This window comes from Nycticebus coucang, chromosome 19, assembly GCF_027406575.1.
Source record: "Nycticebus coucang isolate mNycCou1 chromosome 19, mNycCou1.pri, whole genome shotgun sequence".
Taxonomy (NCBI): Eukaryota; Metazoa; Chordata; class Mammalia; order Primates; family Lorisidae; genus Nycticebus; species Nycticebus coucang.
Window position 1 is genome coordinate 42,725,481 of NC_069798.1, and position 21,723 is coordinate 42,747,203.

General features: G+C 36.9%; 1 protein-coding gene and 1 non-coding gene across 8 annotated transcripts in view; one reads left to right on the forward strand and one right to left on the reverse strand.

Moving 5' to 3' along the window:
- PIAS2 (protein inhibitor of activated STAT 2) overlaps positions 1-21,723 on the reverse strand; it is a 117,018-nt gene that overhangs the window by 61,522 nt on the left and 33,773 nt on the right. For all 7 annotated transcript variants that reach the window (XM_053571329.1, XM_053571324.1, XM_053571323.1 and 4 more), the window contains one exon: positions 5,192-5,276. In XM_053571329.1, coding sequence (XP_053427304.1) covers positions 5,192-5,276 — 85 coding nt within the window. The remainder of the gene's footprint in view (positions 1-5,191; positions 5,277-21,723) is intronic.
- LOC128572191 (small nucleolar RNA SNORA70) lies at positions 509-638 on the forward strand. The gene has a single exon (XR_008376099.1). It is a non-coding gene; the product is annotated as a small nucleolar RNA SNORA70 (small nucleolar RNA).

Here is a 21,723-nt window from a genome sequence, read left to right on the forward strand (position 1 = left end):
AAGGACATTCAGCCTTCACCTCACTCTAATTGGATCAGTTCTCTCACCATTCCCAATTCTCTATGTTCACTGAAAGGCAGTAAGGCATAGCAGTGACCAGCCCAAACTCTACTGTCCCAAGCTGCACAAACTTGGGCAAATTACTTAATCTTTCTGTGCCTATTTCTACATCTGCTAAGATGAAAAATTATGGCTGGGAATATAATCCGGACATCTGGGAAGCTGAGGTGGGAAGATAGCTTGAGCTCAGGAGTTCAAGACTAGCTTAAGCAAGAGTGAGATCCCATCTCTACTAAAAGCAGAAAAATGAGCCAGGCATTGTGGTGGGCACCTGTAGACCCAGCTATTCAGGAGGCTGAGACAGCAGGATCATTTGAACCCATGAGTTTGAGGATACTGTGAGCTAGGCTGATGCCAGGGCTCTCTAGCCTGGGGTAATTAAGAGAGACTCTGCTTCAAAAAATAAATAAATAAAAGATGGAAAATTATTACACCTACTTCGTCAAGTTATCATTAAATAAATGTTAACAACTTTCTCATGGGAGCCTGATGTGCAATGGCTGCAAACAGCAACTTCCTTGGTAGTGTATGCGGCCTATTGCTTGTATAGGTTGCTGTAAGGAACCTTGGAGACATTCCTTTCTAATACATGTTCGTGTGTTAGATCTTGTGCTATCCCCAATCTAGCATTCAGACACATATTCATGGTGCCTTTGGAAAACCCCAGGGCACTGTGGCCAGGATTCACGTTGGCCAAGTTATCACGTCCATCAGCACCAAACTACACAACAAGGAAGATGTAACTGAAGAACTAGGCAGGGCCAACTTCAAGTTCCCTGGCTGCCAGAAGATTCACATCTCTAAGAAGTAGGGTTTTACCAAATTTTTTTTTTTTGCAGTTTTTGGCCGGGGTTGGATTTGAACCCACCATCTCTGGCATATGGGGCTGGCACCCTAATTTGAAAACACGATAGCTGAGAAGTGGGTCATCCCAGATGGGTACAGGGTCAAATACATCCCCAATTATGACTCCCCTCGACAAGTGGCAGGGCCCTGCCCTCATGAGGACTTACACTGTGTTGCCTGTCATTTGCGCCTACCAATAATAAATCCTACTTCCTGTCAAAAAAATAAAATAAATGTAAACAATATGTGAAATGTGCATGGATAAATGTGTTCCACAAGTGTGAGCAAAAGACTACTATTATTGTTCTCCTCTGCTTCTACTGAATTCCTTACCACCAGCAGCCAACGTACGTCTCAAATGTCTATTCAAACCATTCCGATATCCTAGACAATACTGACCTCTTCTGAGCAACCCATACCATTCTACTCATTCAAATCAAGAAATATTTCTCACAGTCTGAGCAATGAAGCTTCAAAGAAAAATAAAACCCAATACAGGCTTGGAGCCTGTAGCTCACCAGCTAGGGCGCCAGCCACATACACCAGAACTGGCAGGTTCTAATCCAAACAACCTGGGCCTGCCAAACAACAATGACAACTACAACCAAAACATAGCTGGGCATTGTGGGCACCTGTAGTCCCAGCTACTTGGGAAACTGAGGCAAGAGAATCGCTTAAGTTCAAGAGTTTGAGGTTGCTGTTAGCTATGATGCCACAGCACTCTACCCAGGGCCACAGCTTGAGATTCTGTCTCAAAAAAAAAAAAAAAAAAAAATACAGTAGGAACTCAGTAAATTGGCCACCCAAAGAACCATAACAAACTGGTCAACAAACAGAGGTGGTCAACATAAGGAACTAGGCATACTGTACTAATGTGTACATGTGGTGCGTGTCTGGTCTATGAAAATTAGGTAAACTGAAGGAGATGGTTAATTGTGGAGGTTCTACTGAATTTGCTTCCAAAGACTCATCATATGTTAATAAGTAACAGACACATACAACCAAAATAAAATACAATACTATACTACATCAAGAAAAATAAGTGCTATAGAAAAGGAGGAAATTCAGCCAGGTTCCATGGCTGCTGCCTATAATCCTAGTTTTGGGATGCTCAAGTGGGAGGATCCCTAGAGCTCAGGAGTTGGAGACCAGCCTGAGCAAGAGTGAGACCCAATCTCTAAACTCCTGTATTCCCAGCTATTCAGGAGGCTAAAGCAAGGGGATCACTTGAGCCCAAGAGTTTGAAGTTCTGTGAGCTATGACACCATTGGCACTCTATCAAGGGCAACAAAGTAAAACTCTGTCTGAAACAAAAAAAAAAAAAAAAAAATAGAGACAGGATAAGAGATGAAACTAGAAAGGTGGATGGGGTAGAGAAGGGAGGCAGCTTGCACCTATAATCTAGCATTTTGGGAAGCCACAGCAGGAGGACTGTTTGAGGCCAAGAGTCTGAGACCTGCCTAAGAAACATAGTGAGATTCCCATGTCTACGGAAAAAAAAAAAAAAGAAAAATTAGCTGCATATAGTGGTGTGCACACCTGTAGTCTCAGCTACTCAGAAGGCTGAAACAGGAGGATTGCTTGAGCCCAGGAGTTTGAGGTTGCAATGAGCTATGATGACACCACTGCACTCCAGCCGAGGCAACAGAGCATGACCTTGTCCCCACCCCCCAAAAAAAATTGATAAATATGAGCAAGTTATAAAGGGTGTTGAACAGCCTGCTATGAAGGTATTCTTTATTCTGGTAAGGGAAATTAACACAAACTGTGAAACACAATGTGCTAAATGTCTTCACAAACATTATGAGTAATGAATGACCAAGCATCTTCTGACACTCATTTTCTGCCAGTTACTATTCTAAGAACTTTCACATGTTTATAAAGTAAGCAATTACTATTTGTTAGGCATGTGACAGCGTTTGAAAAGAGGTGGATTTAATCCAGAAGTCTGTAAATGCAAGTAGTGAAATAGATGCCATTATACTTCAATAGAAATTAAAGGGGAGTGAGGGACAAAGACTGTTTCAGGAAATCTGAGAAAGCATTACACGGGAGGTAAGACTTGAACCTTGAGAGGTTCAAGAGATTTGCAGGCAGAATAGGAAGAAAGGATATACAAAGGTACAGAGATGTAAAGAAGCATGGTTAACTTAGAAAATAAAACAGGAAAGCCTAACCCAAATATAGATCGCCAGAAGAGTGATAAGGAGATAAAATGATTTAAAGAGATGGGCAGGACAAGATGAAGAAAACTGCCAGGCAATGAAATGTGGACTTCATGAGGTACCACTACAGGATGGTACCTCATAAGCAGGAAAGAGAAGAACACTGAATGGGCTTTACAAAGACCACATAGTCAGCTGGGAAAAGAAGAGTGACCATGACAAATGAAGAGGCAGGGTCGGCGCCTGTACTGAGTGAGCAGGGCGCCGGTCACATACACCGAGGCTGGCGGGTTTGAGCCTGGCCCAGACCTGCTAAACAATGACAATTGCAACCAAAAATAGCTGGGCATTGTGGTAGGTGCCTGTAGTCTCAGCTAATCAGGAGGCTGAGGGAAAAGAATCACTTAAGCCCAAGAGTTTGAGGTTGCTGTGAGCTGTGATGCCATAGCACACTACTGAGAGCGACAAAGTGAGACTGTCTCAAAAAAGTACCACCAAAAATAAGATAATATAGCATTAATACATAGCCTGCCTGATTCAGGTACACCGAGCAGGGCACATAGCGTGATATATGCACAATCTCGATCCAATCCTGACTCCCCAATTGGAGATCTCCCCAATTGGAGATCCAATCCAATCTCCCCAATCCAAAATTTCAGATATACCTGAACTGAGAAACAGTCTATAAAACATCTCACTAATACTCTTCAAAAGTGTCAGAAATCAAGAATGACAAGGAAAAATTATGAAACTATCACAGACTAAAGGGGACTAGTATAGCACAACACTTAAACATGACCTGGTATTAGATCAAGAAATAGATGTTCATTAGCAGAAAAATTGATAAAATCTGAATAAAGTTTGTAGTTTAGTTAGAAATACTATACCAATATTAATTTCATGCTTTTGATAAATGTACTATGCTTATTTAAGATATTACTATTAAGGGAAGCTGAGTGAAGGATATATATACTACTTTTATAACTTTTCTGTAAATCAAAATTGCTTCAGGGCTGGGCACAGTGGCTCATGCCTGTAATCCTAGAACTCTGGGAGGCCGAGGCAGGTAGACTGCCTGAGTTCACAGGTTTGAGACCAGCCTGAGCAAGAGCGTGACTTCGTCTCTAAAAAACGGCCAGGCGTCTGGTGGGCCTCAGCTACTCCTCCCCACCCCCCAAAAAAGTTGCTACAAAATATAAAGTTAAAAAAAATTGGGAGACTTAAAAATCAAAAGTAATACATAGGCCTTGTCTCAATACTAAAACAATTGAGAAAAACTACATATGGGCTTGAGATTATTTTATAGTAAGGAATTAATTTTCTATAGTAATGATGTTAAAAATTAAGATGCATTTTGGGTGGTGCCTGGGCTCAAAGGAGTAGGGCAGTGGCCCCATATGCCAGAGGTGGCAGGTTCAAACCCAGCCCTGGCCAAAAACTGCAAAAAAAAATTAAGATACATTTTGATGTATTTCTAGATGAAATTAATATGACATCTGTGATTTGCTTTAAAATACTTCAAGAAAAGGGGGTTGGGGGAGGTCAGCTCAAGACAATCCACCCACCTAGGCCTCCCAGAGTGCTAGGATTACAGCCGTGAGCCACCGTGCTCAGCCTATATTCTGAAGTTTTGTTTAAAGGTTAAAATTTTTTTCTAGTACGCAGCATTTATTTGGCTAACCTCAAAGTATACTACCCTTACTTAAGGAGAAATTAGCCAACTATTACAAACTAAACCGCACACCCCCAGAATTTGTATGTGAGATAATAACCCTCAATATGACTGTACTTGGAGACAGTGCCTTTAAAGAGACAAATAAAGATGGGTCACTAGTACAATATGACTGGTGTCCTTCAAAGAAGAAGAAAAATTACCAGAGATGCTCTAGTACAGAGAGAAGGCTATGAGAGAAGATATGCAAGCCAAAAAGAAAGGCTTCAGGAAAAGCCTAACCTGCTAACACCTTGATCTTGGACAGAAGACTCAAGAATTTTGAGAAAAGAATTTCAGTTGTTTAAGCCACCCAGTCTGTGGTATGTGTACTTGGTTATGTGTGGCAGGCCTAGCAAGTGAATACACCAATATTCATGGAGAAATATATTCCAGACATTCTTCTTACCTGGATATGCATATCTCTCTAACTTGTTGAGGTGTCAAAGCAAAAATAAAAAACTTCTCTTGAAATCGTTGAATACTGCTTTGAACTGGGAAGGAAAAAAAAGATAAACACTTCAATAATAAATCCAAGTCTATAAACAACCTGCAATAACCAGGCACTTCTGATAAATTATCTACCAAATCCTGAAATTTTACAGTTAAAATACTCCAAAAATCAAGAAGTACTGAATTGTATCCATCTTGGAATCCTGAGTAAAGCCATTCCAAAAGACTTTAAGCATTTAATGACATTTTTCAGTTTTTTTCTAAAACACTAATTATATAATATGTAGTCAAAATGCAATTAAATCCTTCAATATTATCGTTTAACCTTAGGTATAGTATCATCTAATAAAAATCTGAGGAAATCAACCCCATCCCCAAGAGAACTCTATCCAAGAATTAAGTGCTTTGTTTCCTTCTTTATTGCTTTGTTTTCAGTATTCTATATTTGATTACAAAGAGTATTCATATGTGAAAATTTTAAATTTCAAAGCTACTAATAGTTATTAAGACACATAATTATTTGTATACAGAAGACTGACTAGTTAAAAAAAAGATTACCTAGTGATGTCATGTCATCCTTCTTATCTATATTAAAAATTGTACTGCACACATAATTTTACAAAGAACTAACTATAACAAATTAAAACTGATGAATTATTCAATAATGTTCTAGTGACCATTAAAACAGAACCAAAAGAAGCTAATGCAGAGTCCTCAAGTCTTCTGTTTCCTCACAAGTACTATAGTAACTCCCAAGAAAAGCCAAAATTGTTGTTTTTTTCTAAAACACTAATTGTAATATATAGTCAAAATGTAATTAAATCCCCCATATTATAGTTTAACCTTAGCTATAGTATCATCTAATAAAAATCTGAGGAAATCAATCCTGCCCCAGGAGAACTCTATTCAAGAACTGTTACTGTCCAGTTTTCCTGACACATAAAGATAAATAAATAAGATGCCAGTTGAATATCCACCATCAGAAAACTATTAACTCCCTAGGTAAAATACACTTCTAAGCACAAGCCGTTTATTGCAGCAAATATGTTCTTAGAAATCATGTCAAAAAAGTAGTTCATATTTTCTCAGGATACTTAAAAAAGGAGGAAAAGGGGGAGCAGGGAAGATGTATGGCAGAAGGAAAAAGGGCATGAGGAAGGATGCCCTTGTGAGGGTGTATAACATGCCCCCTGGGTGAGGGACTCTTCTACAAATGGAACTTTATCCTGGAAGGGAGAACAATGTAACCTAAAAATTGTATTCTCATGTTAATTTGAATAAAAAATAAATAAAAATAAAAAAGGAGGAAAGAGACGGGTGTTGTTTTATCATGAGGGCCTAAAAATTAAGGAAACAAAATTTCAGGTTATAAACATAATTATGGGGCATCAAACACAAAAACAAGTATAGTAGTAAGTCTCTCCATTTTCTCCAGTTCTAAATTCAGTTCTCAACCCTTCCTTGCTTGTACAGATTCTACTTTCCACTGTCTATGGCTAAAATCACCAATGACATCTGTCTAATGCAGTAACTTATATTTTGAGATAATAAGTTAATAAACTGAATTTCTGATTTTATTTTATTTTTTTTTATTAAATCATAACTGTATACATTGATATGATCATGGGGTATCATACACTCGCTTCATAAACCATTTGACACATTTTTATCACAGTGGTTAACATAGCCTTTCCGGCGTTATCTCAGTTACTGTGCCAAAACATTTACATTCTACATTTACCAAGTTTCGCAAATACCCCTGTAATATGCACCACAGGTGTGATCCCACCAATCCCCCTCCCTCTACCCACTCCCCCCCTTTCCCACTTCCCCCTATTGTTAAGTTGTAGCTGGGTTATAGCTTTCATGTGAGAGTCCCAAATTAGTTTCATAGTAGGGCTGTGTACATTGGGTACTTTTTCTTCCATTCTTGAGATACTTTACTAAGAAGAATATGTTCCAGCTCCATCCATGTAAACATGAAAGAGGTAAAGTCTCCATCTTTCTTTAAGGCTGCATAGTATTCCATGGTATACATATACCACAATTTATTAATCCATTCGTGGATAGATGGGCACTTGGGCTTTTTCCATGACTTAGCTATTATGAATTGGGCTGCAATAAACATTCTGGTACAAACATCTTTGTTATGTTGTGATTTTTGGTCTTCTGGGTATTTAATAGCATGAGTGTCTCCAACCAGAAAGCTCAAAAGGTCTAACATAAGTAAAAATGGAGTCCCTAAAGAAGAAAGTTAAAATAGGGCATTAAAAAAAAAATACTGGCTCAGCATCAGTAGCTCAGCGGCTAGGGCACCAGCCACATACACCAGACCTGGCGGGTTCAAATCTAGTCTGGGCCTGCCAAACAATAATTACAACTACAACCAAAAAATAGCTGGGAGTTGTGGCAGGCACCTGTAGTCCCAGCTACTTGGGAGGCTGAGGCAAGAGAATCGCTTAAGCCTAAGAGTTGGAGATTGCTGTGAGCTGTGCACAGCACTCTACCCAGGGCAACAGCTTTAGACTCTGTCTCAAAAAAAAAAAAAAAAGAAAGAAAAACTTACAGAAATAATGAAAGAATACTCCATAACATTGATGGAGAGAAAAAAGGATTTACAAATCAAACTCCAAGCAAAATAATACAAAGAAAACAACCTAGTAACACCATTATCAAACTGCTAAAAAGCAATGACTATAAAATCTTGCAAATAAGAGAAAGAAATATTACATAAAAGGGAACAATACAAGTAAGGACCAACATCACACATCAAAAGTTAACAAAGGTCAGAAGCTATTTTAAAATGGTGAAAGAAAAAACTCAACTGAAAATTCAATACCCTTTAAAATCAGGGTGAAACAATAACTTTTCAGATAAAAAGTATTCGTTCACAGCACATGTGCATTACAAGATAAGTAAAAGGAAATTATCAGGACTATAAAAAGATACAAATTCTCAGATTTTTGAGTATAAAAAAACACAACAAACAGTAAAAAAAAAGTGGCAAAAGTGGGCTGGTCATGGTAGCTCACACCTGCAATCCTAGCACTCCTGGAGACCAAGGCAGGTGGATTGCTTGAGCTCATGAATTGGTAATCAGCCTGAGCAAGAGCAAAACCCCCATCTCTAAAAATAGCTTAGTGTTGTGGCAGGTGCCTACAGTCCCAGCTACTTGGGAGGCTGAGGCAAGAGAATCACTTGAGCCCAAGAGTTTGAGTTCACTGTGAGTTATGACGCCACGGCAATCTACCAAGGATGACAAAGTGAGACTCAGTCTCAAAAAAGAAAAGAAAAAGAAAGTGGAAAAAGTAAAAATATGATACTTTTTCTTCTAGTGATTTCTTTAAAAAGATAAGTGTTTAAAGGAAAAGTAATGGCACTGAAAGTTAGGATTTATATACCGAGGTAGAAGTAAAGATGTAACAACAGCAAAAAGGATAGATAGGTGGACTAATTAAATTATCTGTCCAGCAGCTACGTTTTCTTGCTTCATTCTGAAGTGCTTGATAAATCTCCCCAGAAACAAATGTACTCTTGGTATGTAAAAAAGTGGCAGGTATCTAAACCTGCAAAGCTGGGCACAAGACCCTCTGAATTCACCAGGACAAATGTCAGTATGTGAGGCCCCATCTGGATGACTGGAGTTCAACCTACCCTGACAAGCTCCATAAACCATGAATCTTAACATTTGAAACTAGACTGTTTCTGTAGCTGTGTCATACGTATCTGTTCAACATGCTTTCCATCGAATTGCACATATATACTGCATGTTGTACAACTTACAGAATTTGTATCTTAATGTCAATTTATATCATTACAGAAATATTTTTGCTAGGCTTTCTTTTTCTGACAAATGTTAGCTTTTCCTATCACTTATATGCTGCCAAATTTACAAACTAGACTATAATTCCAAATAACGATCCTGTTTCTATGAGAAAATGGCGGTTTCATCACTCCACAAAAAATAATGTTCATGTTAACAAAATTGAATTTATATTGGTGCTACCATTTTTGTGTGTGTTTATTTTGAGACAGAATCTCACTCTGTTACCCTGGGCAGAGTGCTGTGGCAGCATAGCTCACAGCAACCTCAATCTCTTGGGCTCGAGCAATCTTCTTGCTTCCCAAGTAGCTGGGACTACAGAAACACCACCACAAGGCCCAGCTTTTCTATTTTTAGTAGCAACAGGGTCTTACTCTTGCTCAGGCTGGTCTCCAACTCCTGAGCTCCGGCAATCGGTCCACCTCTGCCTCCTCGAGTGCTAGGATTATAGGCATGACCCACCATGCTCAGTTGGTGCAGACATTTTCTGAGATAAGTCAATTTTATGACTCAACAGCAACCAAAATCACACTAAACCTACCATAAGGTAAGTCTGTTAGTTAACCTATCGTTTAAGATCACAAGAAAGCAGTTGGATATAAAGTGTGCATGCAGATTTTGCAGTTTATTTTCTCTGTTGTCTACAATTTAGGAATCAGCACAAATCTCATTTTATGTTAACATCAAACAAAAGGGAAAAGACCATCAGTCAAAGCTATGAATTAAATATGGCTTTATTCAAACTCTTCTTTTTCAACAACCCTTCATAATTTAAATTCTATTTTCCAAGTATGTCTACAAACTTACCTCCCATCATGCTATTATCATGTAAGAACCTGAATGGCCGTTAGTAGCTGCTTCAACAGTGTACAGTATAAGTGATGTTATACAACTTCTATGGCTAGATCATAAAAATGCCATGTTTAAGTCTTCCTTACTCTGTGGAACATCATGCTTGGAAACTACCCCTCATGCTGTAAAGAAGCCCAAAACCAGACCACATAAAGAAACCACATGTAGAAATTCCAGCCAATAGCCAAGCTGAGTCTTTAAGCCATGAGGCAGCAAAACTACCAGACTGCCTCCAACTGGTCCAACCTTCTAGCCAAAGAACCCTAAACATTTGAAGACTTCTCAGTTAAGTCCACAGACATCCTACGACAGGTAAGATAAGGAACAAGCCATTTATACTTTTTCCTTGACCCAGGGAATCAATGAGCATAATAAAATACCTGTTTTACACTGTTTTGCAGTAGTCTATTATACACCAATAATAAGTGAAACAATGCCACAATTTCATGAAATTTTAGGATAGTTTTATAAATTTTTAAATATATTCAGATTTATAATTACTAATTGATGAGGTCACTGGTATAATAGTTATGACTCTTCTAAGCTTGTGGATGTTGGTGCTTTTCTCCTTTTTATTAATTTTTAAACTTAATTGGACCAAAAAATAATATCCCTATATCTGTATCTTAGCCCTGCTGGTTACTATCCGGGTCATTTAGGAAATTCACGTAAGATTTCCAAGTCTTTCTTTATTCTTCAGTTCAAATGGGAATAATACTTTTCTCACCTGCCTTTTTAAGATTATTTTATGGATTAAATGCAGTAATATACATGAAAGGATTCTGAAAACAGTAAGATACTATACTCATATTTTCAGTTCTGTAAGCACTCATTAAAAGTCTCAGCTTTATAAAAGACTTCAAAATTTCAGGAAAAAAAAATACAGCCAGCAGAAACAGTTTACTATCTATTAAATAATCTTTGTTTTGTTAAGATATTTAGATAGAAAAATACTACTTTAATATGCATAAATATTAAATGTTCTTAACAAAATATGAAACCTGCCAACCTCCCCAGCCCCTGTAAGTATTATACTGACATCTTTTGATAAACTGGCTTATATTTTGGTCAAGAATACGTCCTGACAGTTAGTGCCTAGGTTAATAGGAGTTTATAAAATGACCGACACAGGGAAAAGATAAGTCAAAAAGTTTTATATGTAGCTTTGTGGTTTGTTATGGCTCATTCTAGCTAATCTGATAATAAAATAATTAACAAAGTAACAATGACTGAGTCAGTTTATTGCACAACATTATCTAAGACCTTGGATTCCTATCACCTATCAACTACTATTTCATCACCAAACAAAGAACACTATTTTATTACTTTTCCCATTGAATCCCCGCATCAAAAATAAACAGTGGAGTGGGGATAGGACTCCCAACATGAAACAATAAAAATTAACCCAATTTAAAAAAAGACACTTAGACATTTCTCCAAAGAACAAATACAAAATGGCCAATATGCACCAAAAAAAGTGCTCAACAGCACCAATCATTAGGGAAATGAAAATCAGAACTACAATGTAATACTACCTTATGCCCATTAGGATGATTACTCTCCAAAAAAAAAAAAGAAAAGAAAAGAAAAAAAGGAAAGAGAAACTGCACAGAAAATAGTAAGTGACAGCAAAGTTGTGAATAAACTGAAACCTTTGTCCACTGCTGGTGGAAATGCAAAATGTGTAGCTGCTATGGAAAACAGTATGGTGCTCCTAAAAAAATTAAAAGTAAAATTACTGTATAACCCAGCAATTCCACTTCTGAGTACTCATAAGAATTAAAATTAGGATCTTGAAGAGATATTTGTACACTCACATCCACAGCAGGATTATCCACATCAGCTAAAACATGGAAGCAACCCAGTGAATAGATAAGCAAAACATTGTATAAACAACATTCAACAGATTATTCAGCCTTAAAAAGGAAAAAATAAATTCTGCCACATGCTACAATATGGACAAACCCGCAGGGCATTATGCTAAGTGAAATAAACTTGTCATAAAAAGACAAATGCTGCCAGATTCTACGTAAATGAGAAATTGAAAACAGTTAAAATCTTTTTTTTTTTGAGACAGAGTCACCTTGGTAGAGTACTATGGCATCACAGCTCACAGCAACCTCAAACTCTTGGGCTCAAGCGATTCTCTTGCCTCAGCCTCCTAAGTAACTAGGACCACAGGTGCCTGCCACAACGCCCAGCTATTTTTAGAGAAGAGGTGTCATTCTGGCTCAGGCTGGTCTTGAACCTGTGAGCTCATGCAATCCACCCTCCTAGGCCTCTCAAGTGCTTAAAAAGCAGTTAAAATCTTAAGAGATAGTAAGTAGTATTGTGGTTGCCAGGAGCTGGAGGGAGGGAAAATGAGTTACTTAACAGGTACAGTTACAGTTTGTCAAAATGAAAAGAGTTCTGAAAGTGGATAATGGTGATGGTTGTATGACTATATGACTATATTTAATACCACTGGATTTAAAAACGGTCAAGATGGTATGTATTTTACTGCAACGAAAAAATCTGGGCAGGCTAGGCCCAGCTCATGCCTGTAATTCCAGCACTTTGGGAGGCCAAGGTGGGAAGATGGCTTGAGGCCAGGAATTCAAGATCAGTCTGAGCAGCACAGCAAGATCTGATCTCAATAAAAAAATAGAAAAATCAGGGCAGCGGCCTCTGGCTCAAAGGAGTAGGGCGCCGGCCCCATATACCAGAGGTGGTAGGTTCAAACCCAGCCCCGGCCAAAAACTGCAACAACAACAACAAAAAAAAAAAAAAAAAACAACAGAAAAACCAGCCAGGTGTGATGGTGACATATGCCTATAGTGTCAATTACTTGGGCAGCGAAGGCAGAAGGATTGATGGAGCCCAGAAGTTTGAGGTTGCAGGGAACTATGATAACACTACTGCACTCTAGCCCAGGCAACAAAGTAAAACTCTGTCAAAAAAAAAAAAAAAAATTGCTTTAAAAAGGAGTAATTAACTCTTAAACATGTAGAAATAAAATACACAAAAAATTAATTATTATTCTCACAGTTACAACAGAAAAATACAGCCTGTTCTATTAACTAGCCCATTTTTGGTAACTTGTTTCTTGACATGTTGAAACTAATACAGCTACATACATGCCTTCAACTAAATTGTACCTATTTAGCAATATTCAATTGTTCATTGGAACTGCTTTATGTGAACAGTTAAAAAATTCTTACACAAAGTTTTTCTAATTTAATTAGATTTAAATAGGTCAAACCTGAGTTAGCGGAAGGAATTTTATCTATACAGAAGTCATCATTTCATTAATAACTATCAGTGACGTTTAATACTAAAGTATGTTTTTCCCTCTACCCTACTACAAAGACTACTTGAGAAGGCATAGTACTAAGGTTTCACACTTCTCAAAAATAGTGACTTTAATTCAGAATTACAAAAGAGAATAGTTCCCAATTGACCAGTCACTAGCAATCATTCCTTTTTATACCTCACCCCTGTTCTTTATCCCACATATATCCATGTAGTCATCAAGTGCTGTGTTATAAAATTTTCTTATCTGCTGCTCCTCTTCATTTTAACTATCACTGTCCTACTCAAAGCCTGTTATTATCTGCTCCAAATGAAATAGCAGCCCTATCTCTCTGACAGTCTCCTACCAATGTGAAATCAATCATTCTTAGTATCATTTTCGTCCCCTCTTCCTCTTCTGTGCATTCTGCCCAAATTTTTGAGGGAAAAATAAGGATGCAAATTACACATGGGTGGTATGGCTAGAGAGCAGGAGACCCCTGAGGGCCTTCTGAGGTACTGTGCCCTCCTGCCTGGGCCCACCAGGCACACGGGATTCCAGTTTGGGAGAATCCAAGATCCAGTAAGAATGGGCCAGAGTGGCTTCTGTCGAGGGCTGCGATCAAGAGAGGGAGCAGTGGCAGGGCTGAGAAGGTAGACGGTAGGTAGCCATGCAGGGCAAAGGCCAAGGCCCAGCTGCACAGGCCCCTGGCCCCTGGGGCCCACCTGGCTGCCTGGGGGCCAAGCAGTATCAGAAGCTCGTCCCCTGCTGGCCACACACATGGCCATCTCAAAAGTGCCCTCTACGTGGCAGAGAGGGAAAGGATCCAAAAGAGAGGAAAGGGGTAGCCTTCACATAGTGAGCAGCAGTTGGGAGGGCAATGCAATCTGCACCTTTACCAGGAAAGCATTTGCCCTCTCCAGATGTGTCTCTCCCAGCCAAGAGATATTCTCCTGAAAGTCTGGGCCAAAAATGTAGGTGTACATTACACATGGGAGCACATTACACACAGCAAACTACAGTATAATAGATAACATATTCACTAAAACTTATCTGATATTTCTTCTAGGTTCTCCACAATTAGACTACAAGGCCATATCCAAATTAAGGCTTCATTATGCACTTGTTAATTGAGTTATACACATAGTACCTGAATTTATCCACGTTCTTTAGAAGATTCTACTTTAGGGTCCAGCACAGTGGCTCACACCTGTAATCCTAGCACTCTGGGAGGCTAAGGCGTGTAGATTTGCCTAAACTCACGGGTTCAAGACCAGTCTGAGCCAGAGTGATACCTCATCTCTAAAAATAGCTGGACATTGTGGCAGGAGCCTAAAGTTCCAGCAACTCCGAAAGCTGAGGCAAGAGAATCACTTGAGCCCAAGAGTGTGAGCTGTGATACCACGGCACTCCACTGAGGGTGACACAGTGAGACTCTGTCTCAAAAAAAAAAAAAAAAGAAAAGTGCATATAACTTTAAACTTGCCTAATCATACTTAGCTTAATAACAGGATAACATTAAACTGAGTGTATCCTAATATTAAGAAATGTAAGGATATAAAATTTTTTCTCTAATTTTTCACTTTTCTGATTAGCAAAGATTAAAAGACCAATAATACAGTGCTGGTGAAGGTGTACGGAAAATAGTACAATCATACACTATCAGAATATACATTGGTACAATGCTTTTGAAGGGAAATTTGTCAGTACCTTCAAAATTTGAATATCAAAATATTAAATATTCATACTCTGACCCAATCACTTCACATATAAGCATTTATTCTTTACAGAGATGTTTACAAGTATTCTGAAGCATACACAAAGATGCTCATACTTATAAGGTCTGTAAAACTGTAAGAATAATGCCTGGCACATGCTATACACTAAAATACTTCTGAATGAATAAAAAACTGAAAACCACTGAAAATGTGCATCAGCATAATACTGAATTACAGTACAGCTGAAAGATAACAGAACTACTATAATCTGAAGATTTACAATATATTTCCAAGAAATTCTATTAAGAAAGATTGTCATGGTGCAAAACTCTAGGAGTCACTAGAATAGTGCCCCAACTCTCTCCACCAGAAAGGTAGCATGGTAGCTCTGAAGTCGGAAAGGTTTTTCAAATGAAAAGGAGAAAAAACAGGACATACATATGAAGTCCAACAACTAAGTTCAAGAACTTGCCACCATGTGCTTATGTTAGCAGCACTGTACAGACAACTTAGTAAGGTTTCATAACCTTAGTATATCAGTATCTCACAGTTGTATTCACAGTGACATTTGGCGTGGTGTCTTGCTGAGACACATGCTGAGTGGCATTCATTATTGTTGTTGCCTATTTTTATGTGCAATCATGAGAATGTCAGGGCTTGAATTAGAGCTGTGAACAAACATTAAATTTCTTCTTAAACTTGGCAAAAGTGGCAGTGAAATCAAGGACATATTAGCCCAAGTATATGAGAATAATGCCATGAATAAAACAGCAGTGTACAAATTAACATTTTTTCTGAAGGAAAAATAGTGTCACTGATGAAGAGAAGTCAGGATGGCCAATAACAAGTAGAACTCATGAAAACGTTGCAAAAATTCATCAAATTATGCATCAAAATCATCAGCTGACTATGAGGAAGACAGCAGACCAAGTAAAGTATCAATAAAGAAAAAGGAAAATAACTGAAAACCTTGGCATGAGAAAGATATGTGCAAAAATGGTCCTGAGGAGCTCAGCAATTAAAAAAACAAAGAAGAGTCGAAGTCTGCTGAGATCTTTTGGATAGGCAAGATGATACTTTAGACCACATTATCACTAGTGATGAGACACAGGTGTGCCAATACGACTCTGAAACAAAGCATCAAAATTTACAGTGGTAGTCAGCCATTCTCCAAAACCAAATTTGTATCTGTCCAAAGCAATAGTCAAAATGATGTTCCTAATCTTTTTTGGTACCAGAGGGACTGTTCATTATGAATCTGTATCAACTAGACAGTTAACCAAGTTTATTATTTGAAATTGCTAAAAAGGCTACATGAAAAAGTTAGATGATAACAACCTGAACTTCTGGTCAACAACTCACAGCTCTTGCATCACAACAATGCACCAGCTCACACAAGACTGTCTATGAGAGCATTTTTGGCCAGTAAGCAAATAACTGTATTTAGCCAGTAACAAATAACACCCCTCCCTACTCACTGATCTAGCCCGCAATGACTTTTTTCTTTATCCAAAGATAAAGAAAATATTAAAAGGAAGACATTTTGATGATATTCAGGACATAAAGGTAACATGACAACAGCTCTCTTGACTATTCCAGAAAAGAGTTCCAAAATTGCTTTCAAGAGTGGACTAGGCACTGGCATCAGCACATAGCTTCCCAAAGGAAGTACTTCAAAAGTGATTCTAGTGATATTCAGCAATAGGTATGTAGGTAGCACTTTTTCTAGGATAAGTTCACAAAGTTAACTGTCAGAACTCATATATGCACAGCAACAGTTCACTAATCATACAACTCTGAGAAATAAATGAGACTATGGAAACTTTCCCTTTCTCTTATATTTCCATAATGTTTGAATTTTCAATTACAAGCATTAATTACTTTTGTAATCTGAAAAGAACACTGAAGAAATTAAGGAATCAAAGATTCATAAAAACTTTGAAGGTATTGAAATAACACCTAACAGACATATCAACATTTATGATGCATTTAAACAGTGAACTGAAAGAGCTAGTCAAAGAAGAATATATAGAGAATTATATGAAGTTCAAAGACAAACCAAATAAATCATCTTTACACATACACATATATAGTAAAACAAGAAAAGGAGAGGAACATAAAATTCAAATTTAACTCAGGAGAAGGGAAGGAGGTAACATATAAATATGGTAATATTCCTTCTTCTGTAACTAAGTAGTAGCTTCACAGGTGGTTCATTCCCTTGAAATCTTTACGCCATGTTTTATACATATTTTTTGTACAGAAAAAATAGACAAATTTTTAAAACAAGAAAATTTTCAAAAGATTTCATGTTTAAAAGAAATTATCTTTAAAAAACTGAAAAGACCAGGGTAACCTGCCTTATTGTACCCTCAATGAATACCCAACAATAAAAAAAAAAACTGAAAAGACAACTGAGAGCACAACAGATTAACTATTTAATGGACAAAAAAAGATCAGGGGATTATCTGTTTGTTATAGTGTAACTGTAGCTACAGAGAACTTTTAGTATTACTGCATATGCCCGTGTTTTCTAGATACTGCAGTCTGTCATTTCAAATGTCAAATATCCTTTGTTTTAAATTTAAAATAGTAGGCTGGGTGCGGTGGCTCACACATGTAATCCTAGCACTCTGGGAGGCAGAAGTGGGTGGATTACCTGAGCTCACAGGTTTCCAGACCAGCCTGAGCCAGAGTGACACCCTGTCTCTAAAAAAAAAAAAAATACCCAGGCGCTGTGGTCGGCACCTGTAGTCCCAGCTACTTGGGAGGCTGAGGCAAGAGGATCACTTACGCCCAAGAGTTTGAGGTTGCTATGAGCTATGACACCATGGCGCTCTATCAAGGGCAACAAAATGAGACTGTTTCCCAAAAAAAAAATCTGATAGCAATAAAATGTTTAATTACATATTATAAAAAATATAAATTTAAAATACAAATACAATTAAAATAGTTTAAACAGAAATAATTTCAAACTGTATAACTATGAAATAATATATTTTCATAAATGAAATATACTTATCATGGATTTTTTTTTTTTAGATCAACAAATGTGCTATGCCATAATAGCAATTTCCTCAAAAATAAAAAAATACACAGGATCATTGTGTATGATCAAAATTCCAAAAGGTTATAGAATAACATTTTTTGACCTTTGTTTCTTATTTTTTCTACCACGGCTCTTTCAGCCTCTCCTGTGGTAAAAGAAGAAATAGAAAAAAAAAAACTATGGAAATATTTTAACTCAATAAACAGACCTGTAGAAAAAGGCTAAAGATGAAAGTAAAATCATAAAAGATAACTAGAAAATAAACACTTAAAATGTTTGCTAGTTATTAATTTTAAAAATAAAAAATTTAAGTAAGATACAAGTTTTCATGTAAAATAGCAAAAAGATTTGTTTTTAATAGCGCCCAATAAAAGCAAAAAGAAATGAGACATAACAGATATTACTTCTCTTTGTGGAATTTAAAGTGGCACAGCTGTCTTGGATACTAATTTGGTATATTTGGATACTAATTTTGATATATCAAAAGCCTAAAACATTCTTACTCTTTGAGCCAAAAATTCTACTCACAGAACTTTGTACAAATAATAAAACGTAAGCAAACACTGAGTCCTTATTTCAGAACAAATGTAATATATTAACGAAGTACATTACTCCACTTGCTCAGTTCATCGTTTTGCTAGAGCAAAATGAACTTAAAAAATTTTTAAGAAGCCACCTTCGCCTGCTACCAATCAGGCCATACTGACCCTATTAATTAGCCCTGCTTCTCACAACTTCTGAATCAACCAAGATGGACTACAGTACAATTACATCATACAGGAAAAAAACATACTGACATATTTAAAAGCGTTTTCAAATGACTTGACATGAAGGGTTTCCCAGGATAGAAACAAAAACACTCCTCCAGATTAACTACAAAATACTATTAGCCAAATAATTTACTTCATCAAGAAATCCAAATACCTCAGCAAATAATTTCTTGAGGCAGTAAAAATTATGCTAGAACACCTAGCTAAGTAAAAATTTGTCAGACACATGTATCAATTTTTAGTATAATGATAAAATTTCTCAAATTTTCTGAGCAGTTGATGGGTATTAAACAAAAAGCTAAAAAATGTGTGTCAAATTCTTTGTGCCATTTTAGGAAAAAAAACATAAAAGGTTTATTTCTTTGGAAAGCAGTATAAAAGCTACCTTAAACAGAAGTTATGTCTCTATGAAACTATCAAAACATGAATTTGTGGGCAATAAGACAAACTTGTGTTTGTTCACGCTAAGGCAATCTTGAGTTCTAACACTTAAGAAGGCTTGAGGAAGTTGCAACCAAGGCAATTAGGAAAGAAAAATAAATAAGTAAATAAGAGTCATATAAATTGAAAAGGAAGAAGTAAAATGATCTGTTTGCCAATCATATGATCTTACATGTATGTAAGTAAAGCCTGATGATTTAAATAAGTAAATAAGAGTCATATAAATTGAAAAGGAAGAAGTAAAATTATCTGTTTGCCAATCATATGATCTTACATGTATGTAAGTAAAGCCTGATGATTCCACATTGAAAAACTGCTAGAATAAGTCAATTCAAAAAAAGTAGCAGGATACAAAAGTCAACATGCAAAAATCAGTTGCCATTTCTACATACAATGAACAATATGAAAAGAAAATTACAAAAATAATTCCATTTATAATAGCATTAAAAATAATAAAATAATTAATATAACCAAAGAACCGAAATACCTGTACAGTGAAAATTATAAAACATTGCTGCAATTAAAGAAGACATAAATAAGTGGAAACACATCCCATGTACATGGACTGGGAGACAATATTGTTCAGCTATCCATATGACCAATGTGATCTAGCTATTCAATGTAATCTCTCTTGGATAAAATTCCTGACATTTTCTACAAACAAAAACAACCCATTCGAAAATTCATATAGATACGGGGTGCGGTGGCTCATGTCTGTAACCCTAGCACCTGGGAGGCCAAGGCAGGAGGATAGCTTGAGCTCTTGGGTTCAAGACCAGCCTGAGCAAAAAGTGAGACCACCGTCTCTACTAAAAATAGAAAAACTGAGGCAAGAGGATCACTTGAGCACAGGAGTTGGAGGTTGCTGTGAGCTATGATGTCATAGCACTCTACCCAGGGTAACACTAAACCCCTAAATAGCCACAACAATATTGAAAAAGAAGGGCAAAGCTAAAGAACTCACACTTTCTAGTTTCAAAACATAGCTATAGTAATCAGAATAGTGTAGTACAGGCATAAAGGTGAAGAGAGCCCTAAAAAAGCCCTTGCATATATGGTCAAATGATTTTTGACAAAGGTGCCAAGACCATTCAAAGGTGAAAGACAGTCTTTTCAACACATGGTGTGAGAAAAATGGGTATCTACACAAAGAATAAAATTAGACCCTCACCTAATGCCATATACAGAAATTAACTCAAAATGGATCAGACCTAAATTTAAGACCTAAACCTATGAAACTCATGGAAGAAAACATGGTGCAAGAAACCTTCACCACATTGGATTTGGCAGTGGATTTTTAGCTATGACACCAAAAGCAAGGGCAACAACAAAAACTGGAGTTCATAAAAATTTTTTAAATTGTGCCTTTAAAAACACTATCAACAGAGTAAAAAGAGTAACCCACAGAGTGTGAGAAAATATTTGCAAATTATATATCTGATCAGGGATATAAAGAGAATATACACCCAAAACATAAAGAGAACTTCTAAAGCTCAAAAAGAAAAAGCAGAACAAAAAAACCCATTCAAAAATGAACACCAGACTTATACATTTCTCCAAAAATATATACAAATGGCCAATAAGCACATGAAGATGCTCAATATCACAATCATTATGAAATGCAAATCAAAGCTACAGTAGTAATACCACCTCATACCCATTAGGATGGACAATGCCCTCTCCCCTCAAAAAAACCCCAGAAAACAACAAGTGTTGGTGAGGATAGAAACTGGAACCCCTGTGCACTGCTAGAGGGAATATAAAATGGTACAGCTAACTATGAAAAACAGTATGATGATTCCTCAAAACATTAAAAACAGAAACTACCACATGATCAAGCAAATTCATTGAAAAACAGTGTCTCAAAGAGATATGTGAACATCCATCCTTATAGCAGCATTATTCCTAATAGTGAAAGCACGGAAGGAACTCAAGTGTGCACTGAAGGATAAGCAAAATGTGGTATACCCTATACCAAGCAAATGTCAGAATAAACAGCTAAAATAATTTAAGGTTTCCAGAAAGTGAGATGTAAGGGGTAAGTAGTGGAGTTAGGCAGAAGACTACTTGTCTTTAAAAAGTACAATATTGTATTATGTATATGTATTGTATTGTATTATTCAGCCTTAAAAAGGAAATTCTGACATAAACTACAATATGCAAGAACCTTGAGGATATCATGTTAAGTGCAATAAACCAGTCACAAAAGAACAATTATTGTATGATTCCACTCATACTACATAAAGGGACTTAAGAGCAGTCAAAATCACAAGATTGAAAGTAGAATGGTGGTTGCCAGGCACTAGATGGAGATAGGAATGGAGTTACTGTGCTAGAGTTTCAAGTCACAAGATAAAGACTGGATGACAGTGATGGTTGCACAACATTAAGAAGGTATTAAATACCACTGAACCATATACTTTTAAATAGTCATTAGTTTATGTATATTTTACCACAACAAATAAAAACTGGGAGAAGAAGAATGCTTGAATGATTTAAAACAGTTTTACATTAGGTTTCAGTCATGGAAGCCAATTTTTTATCTGTACCCTTAAACATTTGGC